The 22,519-nt window shown below is 35.8% G+C and overlaps 1 protein-coding gene across 2 annotated transcripts in view; it reads left to right on the forward strand.

Annotated features, from left to right (window-relative positions):
* Positions 1 to 22,519, forward strand: part of LOC118195313 (serine protease 30-like) — a 78,624-nt gene that overhangs the window by 38,957 nt on the left and 17,148 nt on the right. For both annotated transcript variants that reach the window (XM_035366607.2, XM_035366625.2), the window contains exons 4-5: positions 4,275 to 4,385; positions 16,767 to 16,983. In XM_035366607.2, the coding sequence (XP_035222498.1) occupies positions 4,275 to 4,385; positions 16,767 to 16,983 (328 nt within the window). The remainder of the gene's footprint in view (positions 1 to 4,274; positions 4,386 to 16,766; positions 16,984 to 22,519) is intronic.

Raw genomic sequence — 22,519 nt, forward strand, 5'->3', positions numbered from 1 at the left:
GATCAAAGTATGTCCATCTTCGCAATAATTCGTAAGGAAATTTTATTATACAAATATGAAGATTTCTATTTATTTATTTATGTTTTGTATTGGCGAATATTGCTCCATGGTCTATAATATCAACTGAATCGTCATCGTCTCATTTGCTCTGTATTACGCATATCATTTCGTAACAGAGGTCACTTATTGTTCGTTGCTGTCTCTCTCTGTCTGCCGAATTTCATCACTTTCTGGTCACTCCTTTGCATTTTCAATGTATTAATTCGAATCACAATGGATTAATATATCAATCAAAAATTGCAGTTCTGTCTGTAAGTGAACTGCAAATATGAGCAAAAATTTCGTGTATTTTGGAGGAAGGGAACAGAAATACAGGAGCAGGAAATAGAAATCCGTCACCTACAATTTTTCTAAGGTGAAGGCTAGATGGGGAGCCACCTGTTTATGCAGCCGTTATGGCATGCGTCTCTTAACTTATGCTTGTGTTTTCAGTTTGAAATCTACACTACTTCAATAAATATATGCATTTAAACTTCTCACATTACTGTTTTCGGGATAAATGCTGTAAATTCGGGACGGAAAAACAACTTGTAAAAAATCGGGACAGGAACTGGAAATTCGGGATGTAGGGTCACCTTAATTTAATAAATTCAATTATTTCGCGGTACCCTTTTTTAAGCAAAACTTCTCACTAATCATCTAAATTAGTGGTTAGTAAAAAATTGTGTTTTATGAATAATGAAGTAAATCTCCGAATTTCTAAGACCATTACGGTTCAAACATAAGGAATGACCATAGTGGATGACCAAATAATAATGCATACCTACAAGGTTTAACAATAAAACTCACTTATTAATTTTAAATTTCCGCCCCACCGCTTTAACTAAAGATGGTCAACACTCACCTGGTCTAGGAATAATTGTAGCTCTCCTCATCAAAGTGGATTTAGAACAGAAGAGCAACTGTTGGTAATATACTGCTCTCAGAAACTGGTATCCGCAAAGCTTTCGTAAAAAGGAATCGCTTCGTTTCAATTTTTTTTTTTTTTTTTTTTTTTTTTTTTTTTATGTAGGGAAAGCCTGTGATACTAGATGGAGGCATAGCAGTAGGACGCCGTAGAAATGCTAACAATAAGAACTGAAAATAATATTTAACTGCCAAAACTAAATTCCCATTATAGTGCAAACAATTTTAATTAAAATTATGAACCTGAAAACACAATCTGGTGCAGTCGTATTATTGTTTCTTATATTCCACTCCTCACGAGAAGAGTTCTGATTAGGCTGCATATTATCACTGCATTTCTACCTTGTTTGCATTTCTATACCCTAAACGTGTTAACAATTTTTTTATTTAGCAAGGAGTAAGAAAGACGTTGCATCATTCTCCCATAAAAGAGACATTTCACCTCGCATTCGAATACGTGAAAATTGCTTCGAAATGGAACTCTAAATCAACGAAATCATTTGTAGGTACAACGTGATAAGTTGCAAGCGAAAATAGTATGTTCTGATGACTTGTTTAATGGTTTCTGAATAACATTCGTAAAAAATCTGTGATTTATTTTTTGCTGGTAAGAGGAAGCGAAAAGTAAACAGCCATGTAAGTTCTTAATTATTTTTAAATAAAATTTGGGCGATAATCTTGGAGCCATTTAAGTAACGAACGTCGTGATAATAAGCATGCACTATTACTTACTTACTTACTTACTTATTTAATTTGTTTTATGTTCTTCTCCTGTTTCCTGAGCTATTGACAATTATTTTTTTATTTCTCTCTCTAATCTTAAGGAAGTGTATTTTTACTTTTTATTTCTTCCCACTTCCCTTGTGCTAATTTGGCTAACTCTTAGACATGTTGTAATCGACTTTATTAAAATCCTACTCAATTAAATCTCTTCTTTCTGCTCTCTTGCTTCATTGAATATTAAGATACCATTACTTAATTCGCTAAAATTTTGCTTTGCTTTTTAGTTTAATTTCGTTCATTTTCGTGCACAACAAACCCTCTTCATATTTAACAATTTCGCCCATATTTAAATTTGTTACCGATAGTGTAATCAGTTTTTTTAAATAAAATATTAGGTCTTAACTTCATTTCTATTGGATTCTTCCCCGTCTTCTTTCAGTCTTTTTTTTTTTTTTTTTTTTTTTTATTTGAAAGCTCTTCAACAGTTTGAGCACATCAGTTACTTTGCAACCCCATAGTCCTGATCCGAAGTTTGTGTCTCTGATGAAGAACAAATGAATAAAAATGTCGAAATACTGAAAAGAAGCATCTAAACTTTCTCTTCAGAATTTCTTAAAGACTAGTAACGTTAGATTAATTTTTCGTAGTGCACCGCACACTTATAACAGTACATTAGAGGTCACCCTATTTATATGTTAGGTGAGATAGACTATGACATGGTGAAACCTATCGTACATAAAGTGACACTTGCTGCTAGGTTTAATTGGTACTTCTCATTTCCTTTATCTGTATAAGGATATCTTTTCATTAACAATGGACCACTTCTTTTGCAATTATTCAAACCACTTTTTTACCTGAGATTTCATTTAAGTCTTAAACAGAGTTAAATTTTTTTCTGAACTCTCGAATTAAAATTACAGTTTTACTATATTCTTATATATTTAGTCTTGCGCGGGGAAAGGGTGTAAAAGAAGACTTCTGTTTTTTTCTGTCCGCATGTCTGTTGACTTGTGGCTGAAACTATCAGTGTGTAAGCAAGGTTGTTTGGAAGCTGCTCTTTCCAGTGAGCATACAATTCCATCTAGAAGGTACGTAATATTTAACGTTTACGATTTGGAATAAACTAATACTGCTATTGCTGCTGTCTTTTCGTATAAACATTTGTAGAATGTAAAAAGGCAGTTATCCTGTTGTTACACTTAGTGTAACAGATAGTGCAGCTTTATTTTTAGTTTGTTCTACCAATTGTGGAATTAATAAGCTTTCGGTAGTCAACATTATTAGAAGATTAGGTGATTAGAAGTCTTACTTCTAGAAGAGGCGATTGCAATTAGGATAGCTCACAGCAGCCGATAGGTCACAGTTCGGTATCGTATTGAAGAACTATATCTACTAGAAAGGAGGGAGCATATCTCAGTCTGTACCATGTGGCTAATATCTTAACAAACGGTTTCTCTTTCTTATGCCCGTTGATTTTCTTTTCTGAACATGTGATCTATTCAGCAATAATGATGATGTGCATTTCATGTTCAGATTACACTCAACGCGATTTCAAATCATATTAAAAACTAGTCATATCATCTGCTAATTTACTTATAGAGTCTCTGTCTTTCTGGAAGCATAGATTGTAGACCTACGTAGAAAAGGAAATAACGAATTTTTGCTATGTCTTTGAAGAACTCATACCAAAGAAGAAGTTCTAAATAACTTTTTTATTTGAACTAAAGTAACAAGATGCACGCACTCGCTGCTCACAATTCACCACCACTTGTGGCTAAACTAAATTGAACAGAAACTAAAAGAAGGAAAATCACAATAAATTAGGATGGCTAACGACTGGCTCCTTAGTTATCTATACCGCTAAATTGGCTGCACACATCAAAGCCAAGCCTAGAATATCAATATAATCTGAAAGTGTAGCTAGCACCAACAAGAGCGCTAATTTCAAACGCGCAGCTTAAACACGGAGCTAACTCCGCCATTACTCCTCACGAACTCTTGAAACGCAGCTTAAATACTGCTTCTGAACACACTTTGATTTTGCATACTACGCCATTAAAATTTACATTCCGGCAGGAAACTGAAATCGGGAAGGAAAGTTGAACTAAAAATAATTCGTTAGAATAAAAGAAGGTTTTTACCTACTAATTCGTGGTGCAACTGCTTTTTTTTTTTTCCAGTACCCGAGCTAGCTGCTTTTAAAGGTAATGATATTTTCTATATAAATATAAATATAAATGGCTGAGAGGAAAGCAGAATTGGGAAATTTTTAGAAACGAAGTGCCACTTCTGTTTATCCTTCAAATTATTAATATTAAACAGAAAACTGAATACATCGATAATGGTACCGCAAAAATACATTTAGATGGTTTTACCCGTATTTTATGAAACTATGTTCGCTAGGCAAATTTGTTTAAGTTAAACGAATTTTCCATGAGCAATATGCTTATGATTTAACGATTTTACTTGTGGTGCACCAAAAATTAAATATATTTAATTTGAAATTTTCCTTGTAGAATATTTTTAATAAAAGAAAGTTATTTGCCTTTCCCTAACCCTTGTGATATTTATTACATTTTTTACAGATATTTGTAAAGATGACGAAATTACTTGTCATAATAATAACTGCGTGTTAAAAAAATTAGTCTGTGATGGGAAAGATGACTGCCAGGATGGCACAGATGAAGAAACATGTGGTAAGTTTTAAATGTTTATGAATACAGTTAAAAACCTTATAACGAACTTCAAAAGTATTGACATTTTGTTTCTCTAAATCCGATCCCCTAAGATAAGCGCATAATTGGGGGGGGGGGAACCATAAAAATTGTCTGATGAATAATAAAAACTGATAAGTTAATTCTCAGCTGTAAAGTAACGTGAATAATGATATTAATTACAAAAAACATTCTAGATATAAATTAAGATTATTATAATTCATGGCTGTTAAATACAACAATGAAAAAAAAATCCCAACACCGAGAAGGAGTTGTGCTAGACATAATTTGTTAGGCGTGTTTATACATCTGAAAAATGACGTTTATTCAAATTTCGCGCTAGGCGCGTAAGTGTGGCGCTAGTAACGCCAGTGTGAATATGCAAATCAGTTTTGCTTTAAATACACGCTGCAAAGCTCTGAACGTTATTTATCATTGAGATTTGACTTAGTGAGTTGATGTTAGTCAAGAATACCTTTAAGAAGACGAAGAAGCCATTGTCAACTGCTCGGTGAGTTTGAACGAGGTCATGTAATAGAGCTACAAGAAGACAGATTTTTCGTTCTTCTATATAACAGAAAGACTTGACAGAAATGTATCCACTATGCATGGTTACTGGCAGCAGTGGTCAAGGGAAGGTGCTGTTTCAAGAAGACTGGGCTCTGACCTGCCACGGGGCACTACTGAGAGGGAAGAACGCCGTGTTCGGCGTATGTCTGTGGGGCATCGTACTCCATCTGCAGCTGAATTTCGAGTTGCAGTTGGCACCACAGTGACACAACAAACTGTTACAAATCGGTTACTTGAAAGACAGCTCCGAGCCAGATGCCCTATAGCGTGCATTCTACCGACTCCAAACAACTGCCATTTGCTACGTCAGTGGTGTCAAACTAGAGTTCATTGGAGGATCGGAGTGGAGATCTGCTGTGGTTTCTGGTGAAAGCCGGTTCTGCCTTGGTGTCAGTGATGGTCGTGTGTTGGTTAGAAGGAAGCCAGGTGAGAGCCTGAAACCAATCTGTCTGCGGCCTAGACACACTGGACCTACAGCTGGAGTTATTGTCTGGTGAGTAATTCCATATGACATCAGGAGCATTTTCGTGGTTATCCCACGCACACAGACTGCAAATGTGTACGTCAGTCTGGGGATTCAACTTGTTCTGTTGCCATTCATGAACAGATAACAGATTTCAAGGAAGTGTTATCGAACAGGATAACGCTCGCCATCATACCGCTGATGTAACCCAAGATGCTGATCCACAACCAGCATTAATCGTCACTGTACTGACCGATCAAGTGCAACAGATATGAAACGTCATTCGGCAAACTGACATCTGACACCTGTACCACACTATGCATGTACATTTGCATGCTTGCTTTCAAACTTCTGGCTCTAACACCGGTTATTAATGTACCAGCATTTCATATTTGAAAAAGTTCTTCTCGCGCTTGCATTAAGATGTGATTTTGAAAGTTTAAACGATTAAATAAGTTACCTAGACAAATGAATTTCTGAAATTTCTTTACTCTACATAAATTTTTTCTTTCCGTTGGAATTTTTTCCGTCAGTATAGTTTTTCATTACTTTCAGTTTTACCATCAGGAAGTTACACACTAAATTACTTAGTATAAACTTCAGGTTAGAAACCATTCCTATGAAATACCTATACCTCTAAAATGCATATTTATAAGTAATTATTTTATGCACAACAGATATCAACTGATTCCAAAATTTAAGAATAAAAAATAATGATAAATTTATCTTTAATTTTTACTCAATGTCTGAGCACAAAAAAAAATCTATACTCTTCTTCTATCATAATTCAGATTACAAGAAGCTTTTACTGATATTTTTATCCAAAAACTGAAATATGTTCATTAATATAGGGATTGTGTGACCACTAATGGCATGTATCCTGTTTTTGTATCAGCAGTGATAACGAATTCACTTCCCATGGGGTGTTCCATTATTTTAGCTACTTCCTCAGCACCAGTCGAAGAATATTCGATATTAATATTTTTCAGTTTAATTTTTGTCACGCTATCTTTAGATCTTCTCCTGTAAGATCATCATTATCACATGTAAAAAAGCTGCAAATCGCGTTCTAAAAATGTTCAAATGTTGTTTTCACGAACCATTTGACGACAGATCAATTCTCATTTTCAGTTTTTTCCTCTTCAATAACCTTTACTGGTTTATTATGCCAAAAATAATTTCAAGCTTTGACTTCTGTAACAAGACACCAAGATGTTTCCGTTTTAATATAATAGCATTGCATTAAGATGGGTAAAAGTTTTGTTATACCCCTGTAAAGGAAGTAAAATGGGCTGACTTTTGTGAAGGTACTTAAGATTTTTTTTATCACTGTTTAGTTCAGTAACCGAACGACAGATATTTTGTATGCGGGGCGCTGTAAAATAATGCCTTTTTTTGAAATCTGTATATTCAATATATGCTTCAATCAATAGTGAAATTGCCGATTAACAAAATCTTTCGGACAAAAGTTCTTCATCCCACTTTCGTAGCACTTCTTCAAACTTTTCTAATCTTAGCCATGCCTTACATCTGGTATATTAGAAAATATGAATACTTTTCATAGCTTTTAATTTTCTTTGATAGTAATTTTCGAGTTAGCAGAAGCCAAGAGCGTTACTGTTGGGACAAGAAAGAACTGTATTTCGTGTTTCGGAATTCCGCAATTCTAGATACTTTTTTTGGAAAGTTCCAGAACTGCGAATTTTTTCTTTTGGAAAAATAAATTTTATCAAGCTATCATCGGTTTTGTGCGCATTCAATCCATTTCGAACCCGTACGCATGCAAATACATTTTTTTGGCATTCGCTTTACTCAAGTGGTTAGATTAAACATTAATCGTAATTATAATAATAATAATGATACTTTAATCATTAAAGTATCATTTTGTATGCTGTGAAATCTTAATAGAATATATTTTCGTTCCGTAATTGCTGCATATAAATTTTTAGTTTCATAGAATATTCAGTTTCATAATGGCTCTATCATTTTGAGATTCACTGTAGCTTTCGGCTCGCTTTATTATAAGTGCTCTATAATTTTTAGTAAAATACTCTTATGTACTAGTAGCAAAATATAATAGATAGAACATAATACATACCTCTCCGTCTGTCTGTCTACCTGACGTAAAAAGTAAAAGACCTACACACAGGTGTGTGGGTTTATTATTATTATTTTTCACTGACCAGTTATTTTGTATTTTGAGTCTTTACTGTCACTTCTCGTTTCCGCTTCCCTACCAGAATGTAAATAAGGTAGAAAGAGGTTGTATTTAAAGGAAGGGTTGGGGAGCTTAATTCAGAAGATGTTCTGTCCCTCAAGGTCACGTTACTAGGTTAGCTAATTCAGATAACATTGTATTATTCGGCTTTGCATTATAGCTGCCAGCATTTAAATCGTTACGCCAGTGAGAAGTTTTGAGCCAACCTCGTGTTAATTTGGAATGTGTAATCTTAGAATACTAGCTATTTAATTTTAATTTAATTTGAATTATCTCGAAACAAGTGGCTGGCGACGGTTGTAAGTACTAGTCGTGCATTTATGTTCAAAGTTCTGATTTAATAAAAAGTTTTTTTTTTTTTTTTTATTTTTTTTTATTTACTTTCGTATGACTCTGTCCAGGCATAGCAATAATTCGCATAACATTTGTTAGGAGTTTGATATTAGTTTATGCTAACAAATCAAGTCAAACTGTATATATATATATATGTGTGTGTGTGTGTGTGTGTGTAAGATATAACAAAATACGAGAGCTGCTTTAAAAATAATTGGCGACCTCAAAATTAACGATTCTAGATTTGGTGCTCTCCCCCTAAATTCATCTGTTCTCCCAAATTCGAGATATTTCTATGTTATGTAACGGTACGTGAAAAGGGCAGCTGAAACTAACATTAACCAATCATTAGCTTGTCTCTAGAATCGCACCTGCTTTGGTATAAATACCTCTGGTGAGCTAATTACATAATTATTCTGCTTGCTTCTACATTGCTAATATCTCCCCGCTCCGTTTCTTTAAAAATACCTGTGTCATTTCTTGTTAAAAACCAATGTACATAGAAATGTATCATATTTCATTATGATTGTACCATAAAAATTTATCATATTTCATTATCATTGGATAAATACCTACTGATATGATTTTATATGCGTGGAAATAAAGATGATAATTGGCTGAACTTAGTTTAATTAGTAATAATTATAGATCTATCGTCTGTTTTCTTTTAAATGCTGCCATTAAAGTAACCGCACTTCCACCTGCAATTCTTATAATGAAACATTCGACAGTCTCCGTCGAATACATCAGATAATCACCTCTGGTGAAGCATATGACCCACTTCTCTTTTACGTTTTGTAAAAAGGCTTTCGTTGATTTCTTTTACTTTGTTAGGCCCTTCGATTTTACCGGAAGCTGTGCTTACAAAATTTGAAGTAAAAATTTCACGCAGGTAACTATGCTAATCTATTACTCTTTTGTCGTTCATGCCCTGCTGTTTATTGTCCCATGCAACAGGTCATGGAGGTAGGAAGTAAGACCAGCAAGCTTCATGCAAAAGATGTTACTAAAAAGAGTGCCGTCACAAATGTGATTCTAGAGTTTTCGAACCGCGTTCCTTTTCGAATGGATATTTTCTTGTCATCATTTTTAATGTAGCATTGCCATTGTTAATCAATTTTCAAATATAGTACAATATCCTGTGTATTAATACACACTTTTTTGTTGATAGGATCTCTCAACTTCGAAAGTAATTAACTGCTTGTTGTTCTGTAAAAATCGGGTTCCAAATTTTCTAATTCTCTTTTTTCAAAATGCAAGAAAAAGTACAGCGATAAGAGTTAAGTCATATTTTCGTTTCCAAAAATAAAACATGGAACATCAGGTGCTTACATCAGATTTTTTGAACGTACAGATGTTATGGGTATGCTGCGACTGAAAAAATAATATTATATTGTAAGGATCTTAAGTTTTACTAACGTTTATTTTATTTTAAATCTTTACTATCACTTCTTATTTTCTACTTCCGGCCAGAATTATAAGCGTTAAGGTTTTTATGCAAAGTTTGTCTGGCGAACGCCAAGTATTTAAGTTGTGGCTTTTCGCCAAGCGAGAGAGAGGAAGCAGTGAGTCGAAGCAGGCCGCTTACCTTAGAAGTTACGCAGTTGCTGGTTGCCTTCCAGGCCAGAGGTTTTAACCCTCTTGATAAATTTTTAAACGTATTGTAGTGTTCACAGTTCTCTGTACTACATACGCTTCCTGTTAATATAAGGCCAATCTTCCACGTTTATTATTTTAAAGTTAAATTAGAGTTTAGTTCTATTTTTATATTTTTACGTTAGACCCCAAGCAGAGGGTCTGTGTATTCCGAAGTACGGAAGTTATTGTAAATAGAGAAAATAAAGGGTTTTATATACCCTTCTTGTGTATCCTGTCTACTTCCCACAATTAGTGAACATAGCTTTAGTAAGCTCTCTGTTCCGAGTCAGGTCCTTGCATGTTCCCGAAGAAGGTAAGAAGGAACATAGACCCTGATAGTGGCGCCCAACGAAGAAGAATAACCATGGCCGAGTTTCAAGAAGAACCTGTGCTGCCTGCAGAAACGGCTCAGAATCCAGAAATGCCAGCTGCCGCCCTGGAAGGATTTGGTTACATCGTCCAGACCATGCGCGCTTCGATGAAACCAGAAGCAACATTTAATGGAAACTCACCGGTAACCAGTTTTTTGGAAAAATTGGATGACCACTTCATGCTCTACCCCGTGCACGAGTTTCAAAAAGTTACCTTAGCTACCAGCGCTTTGAGGGGCCAAGCGCTTAACTGGTTCAAATGTATAGGCAGAAGTCTCTTGGGTCAAGCAGGAAGTCCCACCTATACTTACGAGAATTTCAAGACTGTCCTACTAAAAGCCTTCCCTGTTGTAAGCGATCGTGCGAAATTAGAAACGGAACTTTTCTGTATATATCAGCAAAGAATCGAAAATCTCTCAAGCTTTATTTTAAGAAAAATTCACGTCTTCAAACTCTTGTATGGAAACCGTCCGGATCCTGAAATAATTCAAGTGATTTTGCCGAGGTTACTGCCCCAAGTGCAAGACTTTATTGAATTAAGAAATCCGACTACACTGGAAAAGTTATTTGAGCTAGCAATCCAGTTTGAAAGTAGAAGAACGGCGGACGTCGAAAGAAGACGCCAATATCAACAGCGAAACCAATTTGGTACGCCAAGACTACAGCAAACTCAAGCACACGGCTACGGAGGCAAAGCGAATCAGTGGGCAAGGAAACCCGAGCATTCAAAAACAGCCGGCGAACGTCAACAGTTCAATAGCAACCCAGGAAAAAAGTCTCAAGGCCAGTGGAAAAAAAAGGAAAGCATGGAAACCAAAAAGGATTTAAACTAAAACGGATTTCTGCTGACGGGAGGGTGCGGAAATCCGAAGGCCACGAAAACTCCTCTTCCTACAAGTTAAATACAGTAATGGTGAAAAATTTGACTCTTCCGAAGATTGAAGTGTTGGTGAATAATATCCCAGCCACCGCACTCCTGGATACAGGCGCGCAGTGTTCCTGTGTGGTAGAAGATTTTTTTAGGAAGTATTTTCGTAAATATCGCATATATAATTCGGATAATACGACAGTGTTAGCTGCGCAAGGAGAAAGATGTAAATGCATAGGTAAATTACCACTATACATCCGTATCAAGGACGAACAAGTAAAGCTGATGTTTTTTATAGTAAAGAATCTGCAAGCATATATAATCTTAGGATTAGATTTTGTTTCAGACGCACAAGCAACACTGGATTTTAATGAAGCGTCCCTTAAGCTGACAAACCAGTTCGTGCAGAAAAGGCTGAAACGCCAATGTTAAATCTTGACCACCTGCCTAATGACGAGCAACGAAGAATCCGACAAGTGGTAAGTGAATTTGCTTCGTTATTTAGTGATATTCCAGGATTTACTCAGGTTACTAACCATAGTATTGACACCGGAGATTCAATGCCAGTTCGTCAAAAACCATACCGGTATGATAAGAATAAGGAAAAAATTATAGAATGGCATATCACCGATATGCTACGTAAAAAGATCATAACGCCCATCTCAAGTAGTTATGCTAGCCCGGTGGTTTTATGTAAGAAAAATAATGACTATCCTTTGACGCATCCAAAAAGGTGGAGATTCGCTATTGGTTACCGTGAATTAAACTCCATAACTAAATATCCGGTATATCCGTTACCGATCATTGAAGAAATTCTAAGGAACATAAAATCAACCAAATTTATGACGACTTTAGACTTAACGACTGGTTATTTTAAATAGGGGTTAGGCCTGAGGACGTGCCTAAGACTGCTTTTATAACCAAGTCTGGCACTTATGCATTTTTGCGTATGCCGTTTGGCCTTTCAGGGGCCCCGGCAACATTTCAGCGATGCATGGACATTGTGTTAAGACCTGTTCTTGGAAAGTCCACATTTATCTATTTAGACGATATCATTATTACTAGCGATAATCTCGACCAACATGTACAGGATTTAAGACAGGTGTTTTCTTTATTAAATGAGGCCGGTCTAAAAGTTAATGTCGAAAAGTGCAAATTTGCAGCCCCTGAATTAAAATATTTAGGTTACAAGATATCTCAGAAAGGAATAGAGACAGGCGAATCAAAAATAATCGCTGTACAAAAGTAACCGACTTTAAACACGGCAAAGAAGCTCTCTTCTTTTCTAGGACTTTGTTCATATTATAGGTCCTTTATAAAAGATTTTGCATCTATCGCTGAGCCATTGTTAAAATTAAAAAGGAAAAAGGCAAGATTCTCGTGGACGGTCGAAGCCAATAGTGCTTTCAAAAAATTAAAACAAGCATTAACGCAAGCCCCTGTGTTGAAATTTCCTGAAAAGGATGAGAATTTAGAAATTTCAGCGGATGCTTCGGATTATGCGGTAGGAGCGGTACTTTCGCAAAATCGGCAGCCCGTGCCATTTTTTAGCCGAACTTTAAATCAAACACAAAGAAACTATTCCGCGACCGAGAGAGAGGCACTTGCAGTTCTGTTAGCAGTGCAAAAGTTCCGAGTCTATTTTGGAAAGGCGCCAATAACAGTGTACTCTGATCATGCGGCGGTAACTAGATTGTACTCAGGGAAAAATTTATCCCCAAGGTTAATAAGATGGGCACTCAAGCTGCAAGAATATAATCTGGTAATCAAGCATACCCCCGGAAAGGGAAATATCGTAGCAGATGCCCTATCAAGAATTAAAATAGATGAACAAGGTAATACCGTAAAGGTGGCAATGCTCACAGCATGTACAATAAATTCCCGAGAAACTGTAATAACCGAACTGGGTAAGGATCCTGAGTTTGGAAGCATTTATGAGTATTTAAAGGATGCTGAAAATTTTAGCCACCAAGATATTGTGGCGATAAGAAATAGGGCGGCCCATTACGAACTAATAGATGGTCTATTATTCTATACAAAAACTACGAATTCCAACAACGAATTTCGACCTGTTATCCCAGCTAGTCTTAGATTAAATATCCTGCAGGAGTTACACGACAGCCCATTAGCTTCTCATGCTGGTATTCGAAAAACTATCCAACGCGTACGCGAGGCAGTCTACTTTCCTGAACTGCAAAAGTTAACAAGGGCGTATGTCCAGTCCTGCCCAACATGTCAAGCAGTTAATTATATTAATTTCCGCCCGGCCGGGTTTCTAAATAGTACTAAATCCGAATTTCCAAATGATATAATTGGCATCGATTTATTGGGCCCTTTCCCAAAAAGTCAGTTAAATAAAAGTCGCTATCTCCTTGTTATGGTTGATCATTTTAGTAAATGGACCGAAATTGTTCCCTTAAAACGAGCCTCCGCGAAATTAGTTACTGATTCTATTTTAAATAAATATATTTTAAAATACGGGGCGCCCCTAAAAGTTATATCGGATAATGGTCCTCAATTTGTAAGTAATATATTTTAAGACATGTGCCAAAAACTGGGCATACGTCATTTAAAAATGGTCCCGTATCGGCCGCAATCAAATATAGCGGAACGGGTCAATAGAAATATAGTGAAAATTATCCGTAGTTATGTTAAAAATTTTCATAAAAGCTGGGATAACTATGTCAATGAATTTGCTTTCGCCCTTAGGACCGCAAAACATGATACAACGGGCAAAACTCCTGCTGAGTTTTTCTAGGCAGAAAGATTATAACGCCGTTAGATAAATTATTTTATGTGCAACAAAGAGCCCCAGAATTTAAAATGGGTGATATAGAAAAACTAATTAAGGAAGCAAAGAAGAATACTGACGTAGCACAGAGAAAACAAAAAATTATATTACGATTTGAAACGACGGGGAGTAACTTATAAAGTAGGGGATGAAGTTTTAAAAATTAAGCATTCACTTTCTTCAGCACCAGAAGATAAGACTGCCAAATTTTTTCCACGATTTGAAGGACCATATGTTATAGAAAAAATAACTCACGCTGTAGTAGTGTTAAAAGCCAGAAATGGTGAAACCTGCTCCGCAAACATTGATCAAATCAAACCCTACTTCGATCGTAATAAAATGCAAATATTTTCAGATCTTTTGCAGGATCCGGCACGGCAGACACCGCAGGCACAAGCTCCAGAGGTGGAAAAACGACAAGTACAAGGGCAAGCCATTAAGAGGCAGGAGCAAGTGAAAAGAAAATTTCCCCGCGGAAAAATTGAAGGTAGCAAGAAAAAGAAGCCGTTCCACCGTCCAGAAAAGAGAGTTCACGAACACCCCCAGAATGAAGAAGGGAGAAGGACGACGGATGTGAAGAGAACCAGGAGAAATGACGGCAACTATAACCCGGCTCTAAAACGGAAGATCTACTCATCCGACAGGACTCTCCGCAGCAAATGTCGCCGAACTGCGGAAGGGCCATCAGCGGCGGAGGAAAAGTTACAAGGAAAATTTGAACGGCGAGCAACGAGGTCCAAGCAGGAACACGAAAGAAATTTCCCGGTTCCGCCAAGACCAGCTGCCATCAAACGGCCAAGACCACAGGCAGAGGCGAAAAAGAAGGTATTCAAGGGTGACCGAACTGGTGAAAAAAGGAAGCTTCCAGAGGAAGGAACTGAAGGGCGAGCCCTCACGAGAAGGAGGATAAATCAAACAACTATCTGCAATACCTTTAAGGACTGGGCCCAGAAAAGGATGTCCGTATATCACAAAGATAAGTAAAATTTTATGTTACTTTGCAAACTTAAGTTAATCTTTCATTCTTACTGCAAGTGGCAGATTTCAAGAAGTTTTACCTCATGCGAGGTCTACCTTTATCGCCAAAAGGGCGAGAAATGAGTTGTTACCGATTTTGGTATTATGTTTTTCAATTACTCGCGCGTAAAACTAAAGTTGATGTATAATAGCGTTGTGTAAAGACTTAAATATTGTAAAAAGTTATTGTATAAATTTTATTTAAAACATTCTAGCAAGAAAGAAGTTTAGTCTGAAAGACTTTTTGAAATGTAATATTTCAATGTAGAAAGAATTGGCACTTGCTTTGAAAAGAATAGAAGTTAACAATGTACTACTAATGTATGTTTTCAAATGTGTAAAATTAACGGCATGTTGATATGTTCTTATATACAATGTGAACTGTTATTTTAAATGTTAAGAAATACCGTGATATGGTAAAAGTGAATGTTAAAAATTTTTTTTATTCGTGTGACTGTAAAAAGACTAAATCATGGTGAATAGGTGTTAAAGGTTGAATGATGTAGTTAGGCTCTCTCACGCTACACTTCAGAGTTAGACACTTTCAGAATAGTACCTCAGGGTTTAGAGTAGAAATTAGGGTGTGTTACGAGGTCTTGTTATGTTGAATTTTAACACGTTAGTGTTTTGATTGTAGGAGGAAGTGTGGAACACGTAGACAGAAACACATTCGAGTTTGGTGTTCTTTTACAACACATGTCAGAGAGCACGGGGAGAGATAATTAAAATAGTCATGAATGAAATAAGAATGTTAAGAGAAGTATAATTATACATGTTACTTGCCATTTCATTGTGTAACATTTCATTAAACTAGTTTTCCTTCCAGATCTCTGGAAGGAACCAGATTTGAATAAGAGCTCCTGTTTGGATGCAGTACAGATGAAAAAAAATTGTGTATCCTGGGAGCTGCTATTGTAAAAACAAATTTCTTTCTTTTAAATTTCTAGTTTCTAGCGAAAAATATTTGTAAAAGATTGGCCTCGCGTTAGATTCTAGAGCTAAAAGTTTTCAACAAGGTTGTTTTAGACATCAGTTTCAAACTAATTAACTCTGGCGGGAAGTATGTAAGGATCTTAAGTTTTACTAACGTTTATTTTATTTTAAATCTTTACTATCACTTCTTATTTTCTACTTCCGGCCAGAATTATAAGCGTTAAGGTTTTTATGCAAAGTTTGTCTGGCGAACGCCAAGTATTTAAGTTGTGGCTTTTTGCCAAGCGAGAGAGAGGAAGCAGTGAGTCGAAGCAGGCCGCTTACCTTAGAAGTTACGCAGTTGCTGGTTGCCTTCCAGGCCAGAGGTTTTAACCTTCTTGATAAATTTTTAAACGTATTGTAGTGTTCACAGTTCTCTGTACTACATACGCTTCCTGTTAATATAAGGCCAATCTTCCACGTTTATTATTTTAAAGTTAAATTAGAGTTTAGTTCTATTTTTATATTTTTACGTTAGACCCCAAGCAGAGGGTCTGTGTATTCCGAAGTACGGAAGTTATTGTAAATAGAGAAAATAAAGGGTTTTATATACCCTTCTTGTGTATCCTGTCTACTTCCCACAATTAGTGAACATAGCTTTAGTAAGCTCTCTGTTCCGAGTCAGGTCCTTGCATGTTCCCGAAGAAGGTAAGAAGGAACATAGACCCTGATAATATCACTAGGATATAAACGTTCGCGCATGAAGAACATGTCGTCTATTTTTTCTTAATTTTATTCTCATCACATCTTAAAAAACAAATCCAAGTGTAGTAATTCGATAAAAATAAAATAATAAACTAACCTAGTAAGCAATAAAATCCGTTCATTAGAATTCTCATGATTTGTTTTTTATAAGCATTTATCGCAAGGCCTACCGGGAAAAAAATATTCAAACGACTGCAAACGCACGGTCGTCTGATTGCATGATCATTTTATTTTTAACAGCGACCTTACTCTGAATCTTAATTGGTGCTAAATCGCAGTGATTGCAGATAGGTCCAAGGGATAGTGCGTAAGTACCAAGATTTATAGAGCAAAATGCTTTGCATAACAAACACTAAATACTGCTTACTGTTAATAATTTAATCTGCATTAACAATGTTGTTGAATTTTGTTGCGCAGGTTTTCCCATTAACCTCAATATACATTGTGGAATTACACCAATAAGTCCAGAACTAGGAAATGGAGATCGGATAGTTGGCGGACGGCCAGCTGTTCCTGGTAGTTGGCCATGGCAATGCTCCTTGCGTAGAAAGGGAAATACCATTTATGGTCACTTATGTGGAGCGGTTCTGATAAACAACCAATGGCTATTAACGGTTGCACACTGCTTTAGAGAGTAAGTGTTGAACAACATGATACAGTAAAACGTGTTCAATTTTGCACTTTATCATGAATATGTCTAATTATAGAAATGTATTTCATATTAAATTGCATGCTTCCCAATAATAACGTGAGTAGCAGGTAATGGATCAGGCTTTTGTTTTGAGACTAGAGACAATTAGTTTTTATTTGAGGATTCTCCGATTATATAAAATCTCTTCATGTTATTGAATTTACGCTATTGAGCATGATAAATGTAAATACAAATTTGGGGCTTTTAAACAACCAAACTGAAATCGACATGGAAGATGAAATTAACAATATGGAAGCTTTACGAGATATTAATTTGTTGTATAAATCATATACTTCATGTATAGAGCGAACTTAAACTGTAGATTACGGGAAATATGTGATGAAATTTTTAAAATTTAGTATTTATGTATATGTAAAACATAATTTTGGAAATTCTCATATTTTGAGTTGAAAGAATATGTCTCTGAACCGGGTTCATGTTTCGTCGAACGGCTGTCTGCATGTGAGCTTTTGTGGTTTTCCCCATGCGTAATGTGAATCTAAGTCAGTTTCCCTTAGGATGTCTCCCATGAAGATATTTCTGCTCTTAGTCAGATAATTCTTGTGAGGCTTCTTACAATCGAAATAATTCAGTACTCTTTCATATGCACACGCATTCATTGAAGAAATCCAAAGCAACGTGTGGTTACTGACTTTGTAGGCAATAAGTAAACATGTCTCTAATTGAATGAATAAGATATAATAGGGTATATTGCATAAAAATATTTCAGTAATCTTAGCTGCTTTACCAAATACGAACTTTTTCTTGAATTAAACAGCCTGACATCGGAGGTCGTTCTCTTTTCATAATTATCGCTCAACTAAATACCCGTGCTTGTACATTAGTACATATAGCCAGTAGTGTCTCGCTTTAGCAGAGCTTACGCTTCCCGCATGCGTAACAGACATTTTTGTTATCAACCTTTGTCGCTTGGCGAAGAATACAGACTTGAGACACACATAGTCAACTGTTGGCGAATGTGTCAGCTGTATTCACATCGAGAAATTCAATAGAAATTTATTTCCATATGCAAAAAATGAATTTTTCGAAAGCAGTCATAGGCCCAAAGGTAAATATTAATACTGTTTGCATTAATAATTACTGATTTGCTATTCATATAAACCCAGATGTGTGGAAATTTACTCGGGACTTAAAAAAGCATATGTGGAAATAGATTTGTTCTTTTTCTACTTCCATTAATAATTTTGAATTGCTTTAAATTAAAGTTGTAGCTTTCTGTAACATAACAATTAACTTGACCTTATTTCACATTTATTTCCAAATTCTTTTTAGTTTGATATTTCACCTTATATTTACTGTTATTATAGAAGTTGTTCTTTAATTTATTTGAATTAATACACTCCGCGAAGGCATACGTAACCCTATTCAAATGACTTTTCAGTAATTTGCCATAGGCAATTTAATCTTATTTTACATTTATTTTCCGATGTAGCTTTTTTTCTTTTTTGATATATCTTTTCATATTTACTAATATCATAAAAAATTCCTCTTTTCATAGGCATTCTGAAAACCAGACGTTGGTCCTTTCTTTTCTCATTCTTGATTACATTCATTATCTTACCTATTAGCAATCCATCCATAAGGATTACTAATAGATAAGATATACTTTAAAGCATTTTATTCTTCATCGATCCTTCAAGAATTCCGAGTAGGCTGACCATAATATAATATATTTTGCTAAAACTGGGACAATGTTGAAAAATTCTCACAATAGAAAATAAAATCTGAAATAAACCTGAAAAAGCTACTACTATTATTGAAAAGGTTAAAAAAAGAAGTTGTTAACAAAAAACAATATCGTCGGAAAGAATAGGACTTAGAACACTCCAAACATAAAAAAATTAGATTTCATAATTACCAAGCTAAATATAAGGAAACGATAAATTGATAGTTCTGAATTAACTTCCGTAGCATGAGAAAAATTAGCGAAACAACATGTCTTTAGTCCCCAGTCTCATGACACATCGCCAATAGTATTTAATGGAGGCCAGACAATTACACCAGCGAAGTATGTTAGTGTTTTTATGTGGTATCTTACCATCCGCCCACTTACCAGAGAACACGGTCTTAAAATCTCCAGCAAAAATAAACAAAGCTACTATAAGTTAACGTTTGACAACAGCATCTTGTGGTAAGGCTTGCCCAGATTACCGACAAGTTCACAAAACTCGAGGCCAACCTGTGCCTCGTTATATATATATATATATATATATATACATTCTGAGATAGGAACAGTACCCAAAGTAAGACTTCAATATTCGCTTAGTTTGCTTCCAGAAGTCTAACCCTCTGCACTACCACGGTATGTGTATGTCCCGTAATATACATTTGCAATATTCTGTAAAGTTTGTGAAGTGTATTTGCAATGTGTACTAGTGTATGTTCTGCTGTAAAAAAAATTAAGTATATGAAATAAGGTAATAATTATGCAAATTATGTAGTTATGCCTTGAGCCACAACGATAGCAACACAGTGTTATATGGTGTATGTGATAATACTAGATAATTGGGGACTTGAAACAATACCACTTAACCTTCACCCGTCTAATGTCAACTGTAGGCCTTTTAACATCTGCTATGTGGTCTGAATCTCTGAATTCTGCTGCAGTGTTGAGATGCAAACGTTTTGAAACTTAGCTTTTCTGAATTAAGCTCAGATTCGATTTTATTTATACCCTCTAAAGAAGTCGTTTTGCACATGAATGCCTAATGTGATGACGGAGCCGTGCAAGTGTATTTTTGCAGATTGAGAATAATTTTGCTCTTATACAACCATGTTATGGATTTGATTGATTTCTCTCAGCAGTTTTTCTGCAGCATATTTTCTCGAATTGCAATAACATGCAGCATATTCTACATTCTGCAGAAAAGGGATATTTGAAATATCAAAGGTATTAGTCATGTACGAGTACATGTACATGTATTGAAAAGCAAGAAGCTCCGATGAGAAATTTGAGGAACTCGTCACATGATATTTTAAATTACAGAGATTAAGTTGCTAATGGGGGCCTTGAAACTTGCAGTTCTTTAAATAACTCTATACTAATTCAGGGATCTCAAATTCAAGAATTTAGTTGGATTTGAGAAGCTCACAAATTAGACCATGCTGTAGAATATTACAGAAGGATTCCCATATGTGTTCCCATATTTTGGAAAACAAACATTTTGGAAAAAAGGCATTTCAGAATAAATAATGCAAATCATTATTTTCGGAACCAATTGATAATTTCCGGAGCTGGTCCGTTCTAAATGTGCGCGTTTCCGCAAAGCATCTTTATAAAACAGTTAAATTTGCCTGTTGTAATTGTTTTGCTCAGCGTCGCGTTTACAGACTCCTAGGAATACCGTTACGAATTAATGGAAGAACTGGAACACAATTGAGCTACTTCGAAAGAAACCAAACTTGTCGGGTTACGTGACGTTGGCTGGTCATATCGAGCAGCAGGACAACGCCTCGATTATACGGATGCGGCCGTACGGAAATGTTGATATCAATGGTTGCTTCGAGGAACACATCAATGAAATGTAGGTTCTGGTAGACCAAAATGCAGAAATGCGGGGTAAATGCGAGGTTTCTTGTGCGAGAGTCCTAAACAGCTCCAACATTATCATTGTCTACAACAAGAACATGCTATAGCTTCTGCCTTAACTTCTGCAGTACCTTCCGCGATTTCAAGACATTTGATTGAGTCAGGTTTACGCTCATGTCACCTTTTAAGACATCTCTCTTTACCACCCCAACGTCGTCTGGAATGGTGCCTTGGCCAAACATCATTGTTGGCAGCTGACTGATATTGCATTATCTTCAATGATAAATCCTTTTTCTATCTTGAGATAGATGACCACAGTGCACGAGTAATGAGGAGGTCGATCTAGCATTGTTTAGCAGACCATATATTGCAGAAGTACACGAACAGTACTCTTCGTGTGATGATCCTGATGTGGGGGGCTATCACTTATGATATCAGTCACCCCTATTGGTCATGCTTACAACACTTATAGCGCAGTGATATGTTAACCTTCTGCAACCAATTGTGTTACTCCTCATCGCATGTCGCCCTGAGGCGAATAAGATGCAAGAAAATAATGCTCGATGCTCTGTGGCTCATATATGTTTGAAGTGTCTTCATGCTATTTCAACTCTTCCCTGACTAACCAGGTGCGCAGATCTTTCGCCAGTTGAATGTATATGGGAAATGTTAAGCCGTCAAATTCAGGTGCCACAAAATATCGAAATTCTGGAAGAGCAGTATAGAAGCGTCTAGCAAAATCTGTAAGGAGTTTCTTCTTTCTTACCACATAGCTTCGTGATATAATTGGAAGCATGTCTCGTGTGTTCTACAAATGTTACTGCAACAAAAATGTGGTATACGATAATTCTTCACAACCAGACATTGTTGACTGGGTTCCCTTCTCGACAGTCATCTTTTAAGTGAAGGAGAATGTAAGGAATTTCCTTCTTTCTTAATGTAGACCTTTGTGATGTAACTGGAAGCTCGTCCGGCTAGCAACTGGGAGATTTATAGTTTGAGTCATGGTGAGGGTATTGCTGATTTTTCTTTTTCCTTTCTCCAAAATAATAAACCTAATTTTTCTACAAATCTACTGGGCAATTACGTTAGGAACTTCATAATTCTTTACCTTGCCATATAGCAACGTGTGTATCTCACAGTCAGCGTTGGCTTCACAAATTACTAAATGCAACATTTGAGATAGACTGCTACACCCATTAAATGCCCTAGAACCTTCTAATCATTTCATTATATATATGTTGTTCATGGAGACCATTTAAAAACAGATACCAGATACCTCTTTCAAACTGGGTTTTTTTTTTTTTTTTTTTTTTTTTTTTTTTTTTTTTTTTTTCATTTTTACTAAGAGTTTTTCCTATTTCTTACTAAAGCATGCAATCTCAGTAGTCGAGTGTCCTATACTAAAATTAAATTAGACAAAGTTGACAAAGTAATTTGGGGAAAAGTAGTCTAGTCGTCTGTGTATTACCGTTTAAAATACTTCGGATATTTCTTTTTGGAACACTTTTATTGCTTTGTTATTTTTAGAATCTTCGTCGCCTTTTGCAAGCTTTTTTAAGGCAAAAATGCTTTGTGTCTTATATGACCGGGATAATCTGAGTTTTAAGTACGAATTATAAAGTTTTGTTTTTTAAGCGTGCTTATAGAGCGCGGTTGTATATTATGTCAAAAAATTGTCATTTTTTACAAAGCCTTTGGATGATTTAAAAATCCAATAAGTATCATTTGCTTTTATCGAAGAAAATACTACTGAACGATTCTCAAGACACCTACGTTCTGTATTCTCCACTTTTTCTTTTTTTTAGCTGAAACTTTCCTTGCATAAGAAGATTCATATCATTCGTATTCGTTGTATTATCAGCATTTCAGATAAAAGCATGAGAAAGACGGGAAAGCCCATTGAATAGTACGCATCATTACACCCGG

Source organism: Stegodyphus dumicola, chromosome X1 (assembly GCF_044657685.1).
Source record: "Stegodyphus dumicola isolate Sdum_Otavi_A_Nest chromosome X1, ASM4465768v1".
Taxonomy (NCBI): domain Eukaryota; kingdom Metazoa; phylum Arthropoda; class Arachnida; order Araneae; family Eresidae; genus Stegodyphus; species Stegodyphus dumicola.